Below are 16,848 nucleotides of genomic sequence, written 5' to 3'. Positions count from 1 at the left end.
GAATAAACCTAGAGAGGAACCAGGCTATGAGGAGTGGCCAGTCCTCTTCTGGCCGTGCCGGGTGGAGATTATAACAGAACATGGCCAAGATCAAATGTTCAAATGTCCATAAATGACCAGCATGGTCAAATAATAATAATCACAGGCAGAACAGTTGAAACTGGAGCAGCAGCACGGCCAGGTGGACTGGGGACAGCAAGGAGTCATCATGCCAGGTAGTCCTGAGGCATGGTCCTAGTGCTTAGGTCCTCCGAGAGAGAGAAAGAAAGAGAGAAAGAGAGATTTAGAGAGAGCATACTTAAATTCACACAGGACACCGGATAAGACAGGAGAAGTACTCCAGATATAACAAACTGACCCTAGCCCCCCGACGCATAAACTACTGCAGTATAAATACTGGAGGCTGAGACAGGAGGGGTCAGGTGTCACTGTGGCCCCATCCGATTATACCCCCGGACAGGGCCAAACAGGAAGGATATAACCCCACCCACTTTGCCAAAGCACAGCCCCCACACCGCTAGAGGGATATCTTCAACCATCCTGAGAGAAGGCCGAGTATAGCCCACAAAGACCCAGACAGGACGATCACATCAGTGACTCAACCCACTCAAGTGACGCACCCCTCCTAGGGACAGCATGAAAGAGCACCAGTAAGCCAGTGACTCAGCCCCTGTAATAGGGTTAGAGGCAGAGAATCCCAGTGGAAAGAGGGGAACCGGCCAGGCAGAGACAGCAAGGGCAGTTAGTTGCTCCAGAGACTTTCCGTTCACCTTCACACTACTGGGCAAGACTACACTCAATCATATGACCCACTGAAGAGATGAGTCTTCAGTAAAGACTTAAAGTTTGAGACCGAGTTTGCGTCTCTCACATGGGTAGGCAGACCATTCCATAAAAATGGAGCTCTATAGGAGAAAGCCCTGCCTCCAGCTGTTTGCTTAGAAATTCCAGGGACAATTAGGAGGCCTGGGTCTTGTGACCGTAGCATACGTGTAGGTATATACGGCAGGACCAAATCAGAGAGATAGGTAGGAGCAAGCCCATGTAATGCTTTGTAGGTTAGCAGTAAAACCTTGAAATCAGCCCTTGCCTTGACAGGAAGCCAGTGTAGGGAGGCTAGCACTGGAGTAATATGATCAAATTTTTTGGTTCTAGTCAGCAGCCGTATTTAGCACTGACTGAAGTTTATGTAATACATGTATCGCTAGCCACTTTAAACAATGCCACTTAATATAATGTTTACATACCTTACATTACTCATTTCATATGTATATACTGTTCTCAATACCATCTACTGCATCTTGCCTATTCATTTGTCTTTATGTACATATTCTTCATCCCTTTACACTTGTAGCTGTTGTAAATTTGTTAGGTTAGATTACTTGTTGGTTATTACTGCATTGCCGGAACTGGAAGCACAAGCATTTAGCTACACTCGCATTAACATCTGCTAACCATGTGAATGTGACAAATAAAATTTGATTTGATTTAGAGACACATTAGCGTTTTGAGACCCAAAAGCATAATCAGAGTTCTAACTCCCCCTTGCGCTGGTCTGGAGCAATGAAGCAGTGACGCAGGGTACCGTACTAAACCACTAAGTCCCACAGCATAATCTCAAAACTTTTAGTTGAACAATTAATATTATGTATTGTTCTATTATTTTATTATCCAGTTCTGAAGACGGTAGAGTGCTTCTATTCAGCCCATGATGTAGACCTATAACCTAACTCACTACTGTAAGACCGTTCTTCATCAGACAGTCACTGGACACTGCTCCATCATGTGACACGTACACACACGCACGCACGCACGCACACACACACACACACACACAAATGCAAGGTAACGACACACCTCAACACCGTAGAGGTAGAACAGATGTGCTGACAGAAAACATCTTTGTATCAGATCAGGGTTGTGTACATTAGGGCACACAAACTGAAACGTTATATAACATTTTTCAATGGAAATGAAAAGTAATATTTCTTATTGCACAAGTCCAGGTAGTCCCCTTCTGTTTCGGTCTGTTTTCCTCCGTTTGGTGCCTAATGAACACGACCATGCTGAATCGTATAATAATAATAATAATCCATTTATTTTACATAGCATTAAAATGTTCCATTAAAAGTTGAATCTCAAAGTCGCTTTAAAAACAATTTAACAAAAAAATTGAGAGATCTGGCAGTGGCGACTCAGATAATGGGTAGAGGGGAGTGGGGGAAGGCGGAGGAGGGGAGAGGAGACTCAAATCTGATTACTGATACCTGTGAGGAAGAGAGGAAAAAGGATTGTAGGAGGGTGAGTCAGAGGACGAGGAATGTGGGTTGATGGAGCAGGAGAGGAACTTGAGGCTCAAACAAACTTTCGACTGATGGGGAGGAGAGAAACAAGAGAAATTACAGAGAGGGAAGAGAGGAGAGGGGGGACCTGAGTTACTGTACTAGCAGTTGGGTTGGGGAGACGTGGGGTGCTATTAATGTCCACTGGGAATTCCAGACATTTTCTATGTTTTGTTTTGTTTATTTGTTTGTTTTGTTGTTTACAGGATGTACTTGAATGCAGCCGTTTTGCATGTAATTGAAGTTGTAACAGAGATTGACTCTGCGGGGAAAAATAGCACATGTATTAGTACTACAATTGATATTTAAGGTATTATACTGTATTATACTGTCCATTGCCATGTTAAGGTTTGGCAATATTCAAAAAATAATATTTGTGCTGCTATTGGAACAATAATATTGAAACAAAAGTTAATTAATTTATTTATTTTGTTGGATCATCTTTTTCTTGGAGTATCAATAGGGTGGTAAATTGAAATGCTCTCATATACTAATGTACCTGTCTCACGACTTCCGGCTAAGGCGGATCCTCTCCTTGTTCGGGCGGCACTCGGCGGTCTTATTGCCGGCAACGCTAGTCTCAATTCCCTCATTACATGTTGTGTACTTAAACCTCTGTTCCCCCCATGTCTTTGTGCGGAACTGTTTATTGTAAGTGCATGTGCACGTTTTCTCTGGTGCGCGACAGGTTTTGTACCCATTTTGTTTGTTGTTCTGGTTTCCGGTGGTTTTATGAATACAACTGCTCCGTTGATTACCCAGTTTTGCCTGACTTCCCTGCCACCAGTTACGCACTCTCTTACAACCTGCTCTCCTATCTACAACATTTTTCCTGTTTGTTTTTTAAGGCTGTTGAACAACTTCATTTTCTAAAGCCAAGGGTAAGATTGTGGAGAAATATTCCTACATCGTAATATCTGACTAAATCAAACCTGATCTACCTCTGTACCTGTCAGTTAGTGTAGATAGAAATGTGTAGCTACATGCCAGCTTTTGTACACTCACTCAGTCATGTTGACTGTGCATGTCATAATGATGGAATAAATCTCTCAAGTGTAATCATGTGTACTGTATTTCATTTTTTCTAATTGTAGTGAGAATCCAATTTTCTAATGTTATAGTCCCAACCACATACTTATACTTTGTAGAACATTTTGATTTATAATAGCTTTTCTTTTATATCAGTCCAACCTCTTTCTACTACACAGAGCAGTAGCAGGTCGCAGGGGCTCTTCAAATCACACCTGCCTTTTACAACCTTACAACCCATATTAACTATTATGTAAATTGTACTATCAATGATATAACAATATACAGAGATTGTTTCGTGTATGCATACATGGGGTAAATACAGTATATTGGTTCGTCCAAAATACACCAAAAAATATTTTGGAATTAAAGATTGATTGCTTTATAGTCCTTTGAGCTCACTTGTGGATTTTATTTTGGAGCATATTTTTCCCTGTGTAGAAATTAAGCTCGAGAAAAACACGTGGCCCAATTCCAAACAATAAGCAGACTTGTAGAAATATCATTGGCTATTTTTCACAACCGTTTCAGGGGAGGCATCAATCGAAGAAAGAGAGAGAGTGCGCGTCCTCGGTGGCGCTGGTCATGGTGTTGAAATGCCTAACTGTGTCGTGTGGGGTTTCGGCTTGTGGGTAGTCAATAGGCTTACTACTTAGCCTTAGGTCAAAAGTCGTAGTATAATTATTTAAGTCATCATCAGTCGAAACAAACAAGCTCAGAAACTGCTCCTCTTGTCATCATCCTTAATCTCAATTCTTCACTTTAAGTGGGTAACAGTGGAGTGACAGAGAGAGCTGTAGCTTTTACACTGACAGACTTCATTTGATAAAGAGTGTCCTTAATGACGCACACATGCACACACACAAAGGGGTTCTTTGGCGTTCCTTATACAACGGTTGGGTCTAATCCTGAATTCGATTTAAACCATTCCAGCCTGTGTCTATTCCACAAGTTACCACCGGCTAAATCTATGACGTTAAAATGCTTATTTTCCCTGTTCCATCTGACTGCAATGTCTCATCAGCCCGGGCAGGGAAGTTATAAACTTGATCTCCACTCTAAAAATCATCTAGACATTAATTCACATTTCTTTTTGACTAACATTTAGTTTTCAACAGCAGAGATTTGTATAAACCTTACAGTCTGTCTCTTCGACATTTGCGACATTGTTGGCTAGCTCCTCTGAACAACAGTGTCCTAACGAGAGAGCACATTTTCTATGCCAGGAGATATTGTGCTTTATTAGCTCATTGTTATGGATGTATCCAAATAAATGTCACTGTTCTTTCTGCACTGTTTGACGTGACTGTAAATTAACCGTAGTTGGCTAGCTAGCAAGCAAGGGATAATAATCTTTCCAGCCAGTATGGCAATGAAACATTTGGAATGAACGACTGGGTCACACTTACGGAGTGTGATACAAAACATAAAGACTGAACGACTGGGTCGCGTCTCTGGCAACCGAACCAATAGAACGAACGACCAGCCGGCTTGGGTAATAACCTTATATTTGTTTCGGGACTATAAATTGTGGAAGGATGAATGAAGAAATTAATCAAAATAACGATTTTAATTAAAATATTTCAATCATTATATGAACATATTGGTAACCCGTTGTAAAAGGGATAATGCCCCATATATATCCTCCAAACACCGGCTTCTCGGGCATTATCACTTAAATATAGAACTATTTATTCTAAAAGTGTAAGAACATAAAAAACAACTATTGGAATAAATGTATCAACAGTTATTTGATTTCAATTTTCTCCTCGCATTTCACCGCGGTTGTAATAACAATTTTATTTTCAGCAGTGCATAAATTAATTACACACATTTAATAACCAAAATATCATTATATCCCCCTTTAATATCATAAATGCTGTTCACAAGGGAAGCTCTTAATAACGCATGGGCCGTAACTGGCCATTATCCGACTGTAATGATATTACAGACCCAATTACCCATCATTAGACAGGCTTCTCTGCATCTTATGTGCGTTGATCCAATCCCACCCTCCTCTTCCAAATTTCAGCTGCAGTTTGGAGCCTCATTTCGCCTCTCCATAGAGACTCCGGCGTCTGCGCCGTGTTGTCCCAGATGCGCTTTAAAACTAATTGAAAGGGTCCTGTGGTATATGTTTATCTGCAGAAGCTATATAGATCGTGGGACCCCTTGCTGTGAAGAAAATCAAAATTCTGGCCGTTGTAAATGTTGTGTTATGCCAGCCCCTTGTAAAAGTGGACCCGGTAACCCACCTAACGAGCAGACAATCTAAAACCCAACATAGAAGCAACCAAATAAAGAAGTGCACCGGCTGTGTGTATGTGTGTGTTTATGGTCAGGGAATAACCACTGGTATAACAGCAGAGTAATCTGTAGGGGGAAAATATTTAAATTTTCAGATAGGCTACCTGGGAGAGTTGTTTCCCACCTGGGTCGGCCCCTGACGTACGCACACGCACGCACACGCACGCACACACACACACACACACACACACACACACACACACACACACACACACACACACACACACACACACACACACACACACACACACACCGAGATGGTCCCACTCACAGTGAGAAGACAAAGCCACGGTAATCCGATTAGAACCAATTAGGCGTGAGATTCTAAAGGCAGCAAGAGCTGAAGCCTCAAAACACTGTAGACATCTGGGCACTCCCAGAGAGAGAGGGAGAGCGAGAGAGAGAGGTAGAGTAAAAGGAAAAGGAAGATGAACTCAGAGAGGGATGTTGAGGGGGAAAGAGGGGAGTGAGTAATAACGAGAGTGATAGAGGTTGTAGAGATAGTGGGACAGAGAGAGAGACTGTGACTGGAACTGGAACTGCCGGTTCCTGAGACAAACAGGAAACTTATCGCGCCCTCTCAGCATCCTCTCCTCCTCGCTCCCTGGACCAGCGCAAGACAAATACTCAGCAGGTATATCAGACAACGGGAATATCTATCAGATAGGCCTATCTACCATTTTCTATTATAGATAGGCTACATCTTTATTATATAATTTACAATAATTGATATTACTTTTATTGCAAGAGGCAACTGGGCATTATTTCTGATTTGTCTCTTTAAAACATTTGGTGAGTGCTGCCCTGTCTTATCCTAATGGACTATATTGATGAAGATTATTCTCAGCAAATAACTTTGGAGTGAGCACATGGCTTTCTTGTTATGTGATGTTTTATTCCAATGTTTTATAGCCTAATGGCATGGTTTGTTTACTTATTTTTATAGTTGGTTTATTTGAGTGAAGAGCAGGGAGTTTTGTGGAGTTTCTTTAGTTGATCTACTTTGTCATTTGTAATATCAACACTATAATAATTTCACTGATTACGCCGTTTGACTAATGTCAAATACCCATACAGACAACTTGGACACATCTGGACCCGCAATTATCTGATCTGCAACTGAAATTATTTGGTTTATTTTCAGATTTCTCCATGACATCAGGCTTTTGTCCACACAGAACCACAGATAAACGAAGCCACCTAGAAAACCATAATGTTTTACTTCCACTGTCCCCCTCAGATGGATGGAGAATGTTGTCGGACTAATACATGTAAGTAGGCTAAACTATAGCCTAAAATGCAGCAACTTTTGTCTGAGTCGCCATAGATAAGCTAGAACGTGTTGACAGTGGTTTTATCTGGGAAAAGCAGGCTTATAACTACTTCAGTCTATAACTTCTCTATCTTTGCAATCAAGTTTAAATATCTGTAGCCTTAATGCTACCACTGAATAGGCTGTAAGAAGAGTGGTTTAAGTTGCATGACTCTGCAATCATCTGAATAACATATTTGTATCACTATATTTCAACGTGGTAAATAAAGTGTGTGTGTGTGTGTGTGTGTGTGTGTGTGTGTGTGTGTGTGTATGTGTGTGTGTGTGTGTGTGTGTGTGTGTGTGTGTGTGTGTGTGTGTGTGTGTGTGTGTGTGTGTGTGTGTGTGCGTGTGTGTGCGTGTGTGTATGTATATATATATATATATATATATATATATATATATATATATATATATATATAGCCCCGGGGCTGAGGCAGGTGTGTTGTCCCGTCTGCAGCCACATGTTTTAGTGTCTCTCAGACCGGGACATCAATGTTTTCATGGCTCTAATAACATGAATACACTAGATCATAGTTCGTTTCATTGGGCCATCCTATTTACTCACATCCTAAAAATAATCAACTGCTTAATTAGTATTTTGTTAATTTAAGTGTGTCAGGTTTTAAGTGCAAACAAACAAAAATATATTACATTTGTTTATACCGACAAGTATTTTTATTGGAACATTTCTTAGATGATGTTGTTATGTTTCCAGTGAACACCAACGGGTTTGCCAACCATTCGTCAGCAGATGATTTTGACGATGGCTTTCTTCGGAGAAAACAGCGTAGAAATAGAACAACATTTACACTGCAACAGGTAGCAACCAATTATAACACTCTGGACTGCTTAGAAATGTAACTCTGTAGACTACATTGTTATAACGAACTGTGTGAACAAAACCATGTGTCAAGCTAGCTAGGCTACACACATTTAATTTTCCATAATAATGTTGATAACGATTATTATGATGATGCTTAACATTATTTCCACCATAAAAATAAAATGTATCACTTCCTTATTGCTTTCAGTTATTTTAGTTAATAGCATTTTGTTAGCATTTTGCCTAGTTAGGCTAGTCATCTTTTGCCTCTAAAAGTAGGCTAGACTACTTACAAAAACAGACATTTTGTAGATTTTGTAGATTTCGTTCAAAAACCATCACACCAAAATATACAATTGTGTGTAGTATTATGAATATGAATAATAAACTCGCATAACATTAAAACAGCATATTACATTTTCCCCTTTCTCAGTTGGAGGCTTTGGAGGCTGTGTTCACGCAGACTCACTACCCCGATGTTTTCACACGCGAGGAACTGGCCATGAAGATCAACCTGACTGAGGCACGTGTCCAGGTGAGCACACACACAAGGCACTCTGTCATTGTCTTGATACGCCTTAATAATGTATCCACTTCGATCTAAAGTCCCTTGTTTTGGGGACCTGCATGGTTCTGGTACCAGTTCCGACCGACATTTTCACTTATAAATCAATCTGTGGACACCATAAAGGTGTAGGTAGACAAGCTAAAGCTCTGTGAGATGTTCACAGCTATGGGGGTAGATGTTTTGATCAAGAAATACTTTTTCTCTAACAATAAATATACAAATATGTATTTTACAGTTTTTTGGAAGGTGAAATTATAGTTAATCATTTTATAAATGTATTATATTATATTTAGAACAGAAATAAGTCATTTGAAGTCTTATTCGTACAGTTTTGTTGAATAGGAAATACATCATAAAATATTTCATATTTTCATATTTTTATCAAATATGTACTGTGTACTTGAGTTTGTGTCCCCAAAAGTGACTACACACTGGCAATGTATAACTATTTTTTACCAGAAAGGTGGGATTTTAACCTTTCTTGGAGTATGCAGCATTACTAGTTATTGTTTATGGCCCTCTAATGATAAATTATTACTTTTGGGGATTAAGTAGATTACATTTTCGATTACATTTAGTTACATTTAAGACGTTTTAATAACATCAACATATTGGTGAATATGAGATTAAGTTGATTAATCGGTCATTCATAATTAACCAGCGATAATGTTCTTCACTAATTTGTCGACATCTCAAAGGCTAACAAAAAAGACATCCTCCATGTGTGTCCATTTCCATGGCTCGTAAAAAAAGAAGCATAAGTGATGCTTTTAAAGACAGCAGTAGATAAACATTTTAAGACAGCATTAAGGATGTGCACGCTCGCAGCCACACACACGCACATACACAAACACACCTTAACATTATTTAAAAATGTGTCCATTTATATTCTGCCCCTGCCCTCCACATATGCGTGGTTATAAACTTGTTCAGTTGTAATTGAATTCAGTGTGTCCTGTATGTAATTCCATGCATTCCTGATTTGCTTTTGGGGTTTGTTGTGAGCGCAGATCTAATTGTAGGAAATATAATAGTTAGGCTTTGCTTCCCCTGGGTCATCTTACTATCGCTTAAAGCCGACAGCGCGCTGCATAATAGAATCCCGAGCTGTAAATTAGGGATTGTAAATAAATTATTCTGTTCTAATCCGATTACAGCATTCTTATTATTAAATCTGAACATGAATCGGATGCAGCATACAGGGACATTATTATTAGAAAATAAATGTCCTTTCTGTTGTAGTGTTGGATGGCTTGTCTTTATGTGCATGTCAATGGATTTCCCCCCTCCTTAAAGCAGCAGCCAAATGGAGATTAATGTAGCAATTACCGGCCATTCAGAGGGACGGGATCACGACTCTTAGCTGTAAGGTGCTGTAAGGTGCAGGGGTGAGATAGTAGTCTCACAATGACAGCAAGCCGCCATATTGTTGTCCTGTCACTAAACCAAACTGTTGTCCTTTTCTTTTATGTCGACTGAATGCGATTAGTTTTGTTTGGATGCTGACATCACATCATTGTACCTCGGCTCGTCACACAATAGTGACTGTTCTGTCCCGCGTGCAGGTTGCATGCAGTCGTTCCGATTCGCACTCCCGTCCAACCCATTCCATTCACACACAACATGATTAATGCTTGCGCGAGCGCCGTCTTAATCAAATCTGATGTTGTCAAACAATCACTAAATAGGGGAATAAACGACTTAATCACAGTTCTCTCACTCAGGCACCCGACTGTTATTGGGAAGTCATTAAAATATGATAATGAAAAATTGCTCAATTAAATGTTGTTATAGGAAATGACCTTCATTCAATTAGGATATAGTATGGCAGTATGTATCGGGCTGGAGACTATGGGTGGGTGAAGTTTGGGAGAAGTTGCAGTGCAAAGTCATTCAGGCAGAGAGCTTTAGTCCAACACACACACACACATGCACACACATGCACACAAACACAGGGACTTCTATACCTTTATATTATCATGAAACAAAAATGACATTTTTTTTTATACATTGGATAATAAGATAGTTAAATCACCATATTTCAGTGCAGAGACATGATTCATGAAATCTGTCAATTTTCTGACCGACTGTATCATACCTTCCACTCCTGGGTCTCTTTTGAAAATTGATTTTATCTCGATGAGACTATACAACAAGTCAACATACAAAAGCAGGTATTCATTAGACTACTTTAAATTGCACAAAGGAGAGAGCAACATTTCGTTTTTTCCTCCTCTCCTCCTGTATAGGTGTGGTTCCAGAATCGTAGGGCCAAGTGGAGGAAGACTCAGAGAGGGAGTACAGACCCCGACGGAGGTAAGGAGCAGATTAACGAGGGAGGCACTCCTCCGTCCAGGAGTCTGAACTCCCAGTCTCCTGTGGACCAGAGCAGGAAACAGAAGGAACCTCTGGAGATGCAGCAGAGGTGAGAGAACAGGGATTGGGACATAGATGGGGACAGGGATGAGTTTCTGGGGAGTGTTCCCCTTCAGAGTTAGGCCTCTTCTCCCATTACAAGTTTTTACCAGTGGCCAGTGACGTTGACACTGTTCACTGTCATGGGGTATTGAATGCCTGAATTTGGGGATTCTTATTTAGCCACTGTCCATGGTGATGAAATCTCACTCTCCCTGTGGCCAGTAATGTTGCATCTGTACCTCATGGCAGCTGTCCACTGTTACTTGGTGCTGAACAACAGATCACAGCAGTCTGAGTGTGCAGCTGTCCATGGTGCTGAAATTGCAGATCACATTTATTTGCTTGTTGTTTACATCGGACCTTCCACACATGATTAATTCACCACAAATGGTAACCCACTCATCTTCCCCTGCTCTCTCCTCCTCACTCCTCTTCACTTTCTTTCAGTTGCAGGATAACCATAATCTCTTATCTCTGCTCTGAGTCATTTTAAACTAAGCTCAAACCTCTCTCTCCCCCCAGTATAAACCGAGCAGTAGGTTCTGGTGGGCCGTTCTTCCCATCCTGTCTACCAGGGACCCTCCTGAACTCAGCCACCTATGCCCAGGCGCTGTCGCATGTTGCCACAATGAAGGGTACGCAAGATTCAGAACGTAGCACAGTGTTGCATTGTTGTTTTTCATCACAAAATGGGCAGCTCCTTTTATATACGCTGCGGCATTCAACATACTTTTGTACTACCTGAAATTTGAGATGCTCCATATCATTCCTTCCGCAGCTGTGGGTGCAGTGTTGTCGCTTGATTCCTTGATCTGATCTATGGGCTATATAGGCTATTCATCAAAGTAGGGTATTTTGCATTGATAACCAAATGTAATCTCAGCAACTGTTCAAACAGTAAACCAAACAACAAGAATCCACCCAAAAAACGAGTTTGTTTAGAAGTAATAACTGGTTATTCCAGGCTATTGTGAAATGGTAGAACCTAATATAGCCAACTAGCTAGACGTGCTTTTTTCTCTGTGAACTAAACACGATGACACTCTATTTTGAGCCGATATTGGAATGAATACACAAGCAGCATATCAAACTGGGATAATGTTTTACACTAAACCGTCAATATAATACATAATATATGACCAAAAGTATGTGGAAACCTATTCGTTGAACATCTCATTCCAAAATAATGGGCAGTCCTCGCTTTGTGCACGGTTGAATTGTCATGCTGGAACAGGAAAGGGCCTTCCCAAAACTGTTGCCACGAAGTTGGAAGTACAGAATCATCTAGAATGTCATTGTATGATGAAGCGTTAAGATTTCCCTTCACTGGAACTAAGGGGCCTAGCCCGAACCATGAAAAACAGCTCCAGAACATTATTCCTCCTCCACCAAACTTTACAGTTGGCACTATGCATTCGGCAGGTAGCGTTCTCCTGGCATCCGCCTAACCCAGATTAATCCGTCGGACTGCCAGATGGTGAAGTGTGAGTCCAATGGCGGGGAGCTTTACACCAATCAAGCCGACGCTTGTCATTGCGCATGGTGATCTTAGGCTTATGTGAAGCTGCTCGGCCATGGAAACCCATTTCATGAAGCTCCAGACGAACAGTTATTGTGCTTACATTGCTTCCAGAGGCAGTTTGGAACTTGGTAGTGAGTGTTGCAACTGAGGACAGCCGATTTCTACAAGTTATGCAGCACTCTGCGGTCCCGTTCTTTGAGCTGGTGTGGCCTACCACTTCGTGGCTCAGCCAGTGTTGCTTCTAGACGTTTCTGCTTCACAATAACAGCACTTAAAGTTGACCAGCACAGTTCCAGCTAGGCAGAAATTTGACGCACTGACTTGTTTGAAAGGTGGTATCCTTTGACAATGCCACGTTGAAAGTCACTGAGCTATTCAGTAAGACCATTCTCCTGCCAATGTTTGTGTATGGAGATTACATGGCTGTGTGCTAGATTTTATACACATGTCAGCAACGGGTGTGGCTGAAATAGCTGAATCCACAAATATGAAGGGGTGTCCACATTGTTGTATATATAGTGTATATATATATATCTGCATGTAGATCGACGGAGAGAAGCTTGTAGTAACCTTAACAGTTAACACAACGAATGATAAGAGGAGAGAAGGAGGCAGGTGATGGTGATGATGATGATGGTGGTGGTAATGATAGACATACCCTACTGTATTTGTAAGAAACCCTAAAACAATTTCCTGACCCAGACCTGTGTGTTTATTTATTTGTATGTATGTGTGTGTGTGTGTGTGTGTGTGTGTGTGTGTGTGTGTGTGTGTGTGTGTGTGTGTGTGTGTGTGTGTGTGTGTGTATAACCAGGAGGTGGTCTGTGCTCTTGCTGTGTTCCTGATCCCATGGGCCTGTCCTTCTTGCCCCCCTACGGTTGTCAGGGTAACCGTACAGCCAGCGTGGCAGCCCTGCGGATGAAGGCCCGTGAGCACTCCGAGGCCGTCCTGCAGTCAGCCAACCTGCTGGGGAATGGCCATGGGCATGGCGCTGGAGTAGGAGGCCTGCCCAGGGTCGTGGTATCCGGGGATGGGTTGAAAAGGCCCAGGATGGAACCTGCCCTGGGAGTCATATCTGGATCAGTGTCTGGTGTTTCTGAAGCCGTAGGGGGAGGAGCAGGGGGCGGACTTACTCTCAGCCCAGGCTCCAAGGCCCCGACTCAGGGTAGAGGGTCTGACATGCACCCCCTCTGCCCCAAGGAACCACTGGAGAAAAAGTGAGTGTGTGTGTCTGTGTTCGCTGCCAAGAGGAAACAGACGTACGGACAGTGAGGATGTACAGACAGACGTACGGACTGGGACTTTAACTCCTGTAGTGTGACTGTGCCTGTTGTTATGACCTCTTTCCCTCTCCCTACTCCCCCTAAAGCACAAATATGGACCTATTCCTACTGTAACAGGGTGAGGAGTGGGTGCCCAGATATCATACTATATGGATTTAACTATCAAGATATTTATTTGATTGTGATTTATTTATTGTGGGTGAATATTGCTGAATGCCGTGGGCTGTTGCTGAACCTTTATAATGGACTCTATATGGGCTCTTTGTAAGGGATAACTTGAATACATTGTGTGTGTGTTTGTGTATGTGTGTGTTTGTGTGCGTGTGCTTGTGTGTGTGCGTGTGTGAACAGAGACCCTGGCTGATGTGAATCTGAGGCATTTCTCTTTCTCTCTCACCTTGGCTACACACTCCTCCTTGTGTATTATTAGAGTATTGTGTTACAGAACGTCACCAGACAATGTAACATATTATGTTTGTGTTCTTATGACCACATGTAAAACACAATGTGAAATATTGACGATTCCATTGTTTCACTGGAGCTATGGTCATTTATTGTTCAGGTTTTTAGGCTAGCGACCAGAGAGAACTACAACTCATTATTTATTTATCTTGTTTAACTGATAGAGACAGTGCACATGAATCAACATATACATTTTCACATCAGTTGAAGCTGATGTTGCTTCGTTGTCCCTTGGCTAATATATATGATACAACAGTTGTGTCGATATCAGGGCTGTTGCTAATATTTCTTCAGTCTGTTAGCACTTCTGTAGTGTTAATAGCGTTAGCCGAACCCAGATCACTTTAGTCCTGTTGTCTAAAACAATTAAAGATGTATTCTCTCCTGTTGCCTCCCGCCACAGCCATCTGCTCCTATCCATTATTCATCAGCTTCCCTTAAAGCTGGAGAGACGAGAGCGATCATTGTTCTTATTATTTATTTACTTTTAGGAACGCCAACGCCACTCACTGCTTTTCTTTTCTCTCTCTCTCCCTCTCTCACTCTCTGTCTCTTACTGCCTCTCTCTAGCCTTCTCCACCTCTCCCTCTCTCTCACATGGCTCCCCCTCTCTCTCTCCCTCTCTCTCACATGCCTCCCCTCTCTCTCTCCCTCTCTCTCACATGCCTTCCCCTCTCTCTCTCTCTCTCTCACTCTCTCATGAGATGCATCGCCAGGTTTCAATAACCCATTGAACATGATACATGCTAATCATTCATGCCTAAATGTATATTTACAAAACACTTTTTTAAATACCCAGAGCCTCCTTCATGGTTCATCAGCAATTGCTTATTAATTAATGAATGAATCCTTTTATTTATTTATTTTATTTTGTACTTTTCCCCAGATCAGATTGAGAATATTTAACCGCAGCGAGAGAGAGCACATAGAGACCAGAACTTAGTCTGATTCAATTTGCGTCCTTTTCATGAAATCACTTTGTTAGTCAATAACACAATTAAGCAAACTACACACAAAATAGCATTAATAATTGATGGTGAATTGAGTATTACCACAAAGTACTGGGTTAATAATTAATTGTGAAGGAGACACCCTGGTGACATGGAGGAGGGAGATAATGTCAGAAGGCCAGGATGGAGCACTCACACTTTTATTTTCTCTCTCTATTCCTCTCTCTCCTCTCATTCTGTATCTCCCTTTCTACCCCTCTCTCTATTTCCCCCTGTATCTTTCTTTCATCTCTCTCTCTTTCTCTCTTGTCTTTCACACTGAAATCGACTGCATGCTGTGCATAGTTCATATATATTAATAAAGTGAAGATTTAATTGAATCTTTGAGTCATTGAGTTATATTGTTAATGTGTTTGTATGAGCAATAATTCTCTCTGGCTTATTTTGTTTTACACTTTGTAAACAAAACAAAACAAGTAAAACCTCATATGAAACAAAGATCCATGCATGTATTTTGTTGAGTGTGCATTATTATACTCTAAAATGTGTATACTATTGTGATGCTTCTATTCAAAACTTTAGACCAGTGATTGTGTTTTCCAATCTAAACTAAGTAGCAATGTAACTCATGTAACATTGACATGCTGGCCAGATTTATACAGTAAGGACAGGCGAGTTTATTTGTATTTTTGCATTACTCCAGTCATTGTAGCACATATTGTTCAAAATATCTACTATCCAATCAAGCCCAATCAAGGATGACTTGATTAATCATATCATACAATGGTAATATGTAAATGTATGTGTTTGAAAAATGACATAGCAGCAAATTATAATATTGTGTAAACTTATTATAACAATGGTTATATTATGCATACTTATTATACCAATACTTATTATAACAAATGTACACTGCTTCCGAAAATGGAACATTTATTGTATCATGTGGCTGACATTGACATACGGTCTAAAACTCACAAAAGATTCAGACAAACCATTTAAATCCCTCCAAATTGAATACAGTGGTTTTGGAATTGAATCATAAAAAAAAAGGATTCCGGTCTTATAACGGTTCCGATCATCATAAGTTCTGTATAGCACTCATAATTCACTGCTTTAATGTGCCATAAACAAGTCAAGTTGCTGTTAACATCCCCGCTGTGCATATGGCATCTGTGATAATTCTGTCACCTAAAATAAGTCCTGCAGCAGTTTGTGGAGCATTGTTATAATAAATGAACTGGAGCGCAGCCGGAAACACAAACTGACAGAATGAATACAGAGGCCAGGCATTCTACTCTGTTCTACACAGCCATTCTATTGTAGCAGTAATGAAAACATTATGCTGAGATACAGAAAGAGAGAGAGATGTCCTGGACCAGGGGCACTTCACACAAAGAGACAACCAGCAGGATGAAGTCAAACCTGGACACTCCTCATCAGAGGTCAGTTTTATGTTTTCCATCCCTAATGGTCAGGGATTTGGGGAAGGGTATTAAAGATGGTCCTAGATCTGTGCCTAAGAGCTAACTTCTACTCAGCGGCAGAGAGAAACAGTGCAGACAGTGTTCAAAACAAATCAAATGTTATTTGTCACATGCACCAAATACAACAGGTCACCTTACAGTGAAATACATACTAACCAACAATGTGGTTTTAAGAAAATACAAAAAAAAAAAGGTAAGAGATAAGAATAACAAATAATTAAAGAGCAGCAGTAAATAAGAATAGCGGGGCAATATGCAGGGGGTACAGGTACAGAGTCAATGTGCAGGGGCACCTGTGTCGAGGTAATTGAGGTAATATGTACATGTAGGTAAAGTTAAACT

The 16,848-nt window shown here is 40.9% G+C and overlaps 1 protein-coding gene across 1 annotated transcript; it reads left to right on the top strand.

Annotated features, from left to right (window-relative positions):
* The first annotated feature begins 6,071 nt into the window (after positions 1–6,071).
* LOC118943913 (dorsal root ganglia homeobox protein-like) lies at positions 6,072–15,761 on the top strand. Its single transcript, XM_036960825.1, has 7 exons — positions 6,072–6,312; positions 6,823–6,949; positions 7,709–7,812; positions 8,250–8,351; positions 10,634–10,809; positions 11,325–11,437; positions 13,139–15,761. Exons 2-7 carry the CDS (start codon positions 6,892–6,894, stop codon positions 13,543–13,545), a joined length of 960 nt encoding a protein of 319 aa, XP_036816720.1. The 5' UTR covers positions 6,072–6,312; positions 6,823–6,891; the 3' UTR covers positions 13,546–15,761.
* Positions 15,762–16,848: the final 1,087 nt, after the last annotated feature.

This window comes from Oncorhynchus mykiss, chromosome 23 (genome assembly GCF_013265735.2).
Source record: "Oncorhynchus mykiss isolate Arlee chromosome 23, USDA_OmykA_1.1, whole genome shotgun sequence".
In the NCBI taxonomy this organism is placed as follows: domain Eukaryota; kingdom Metazoa; phylum Chordata; class Actinopteri; order Salmoniformes; family Salmonidae; genus Oncorhynchus; species Oncorhynchus mykiss.
The sequence above is the reverse complement of the archived record's forward strand: the minus strand, read 5'-3'. Positions and strand labels throughout refer to the sequence as shown.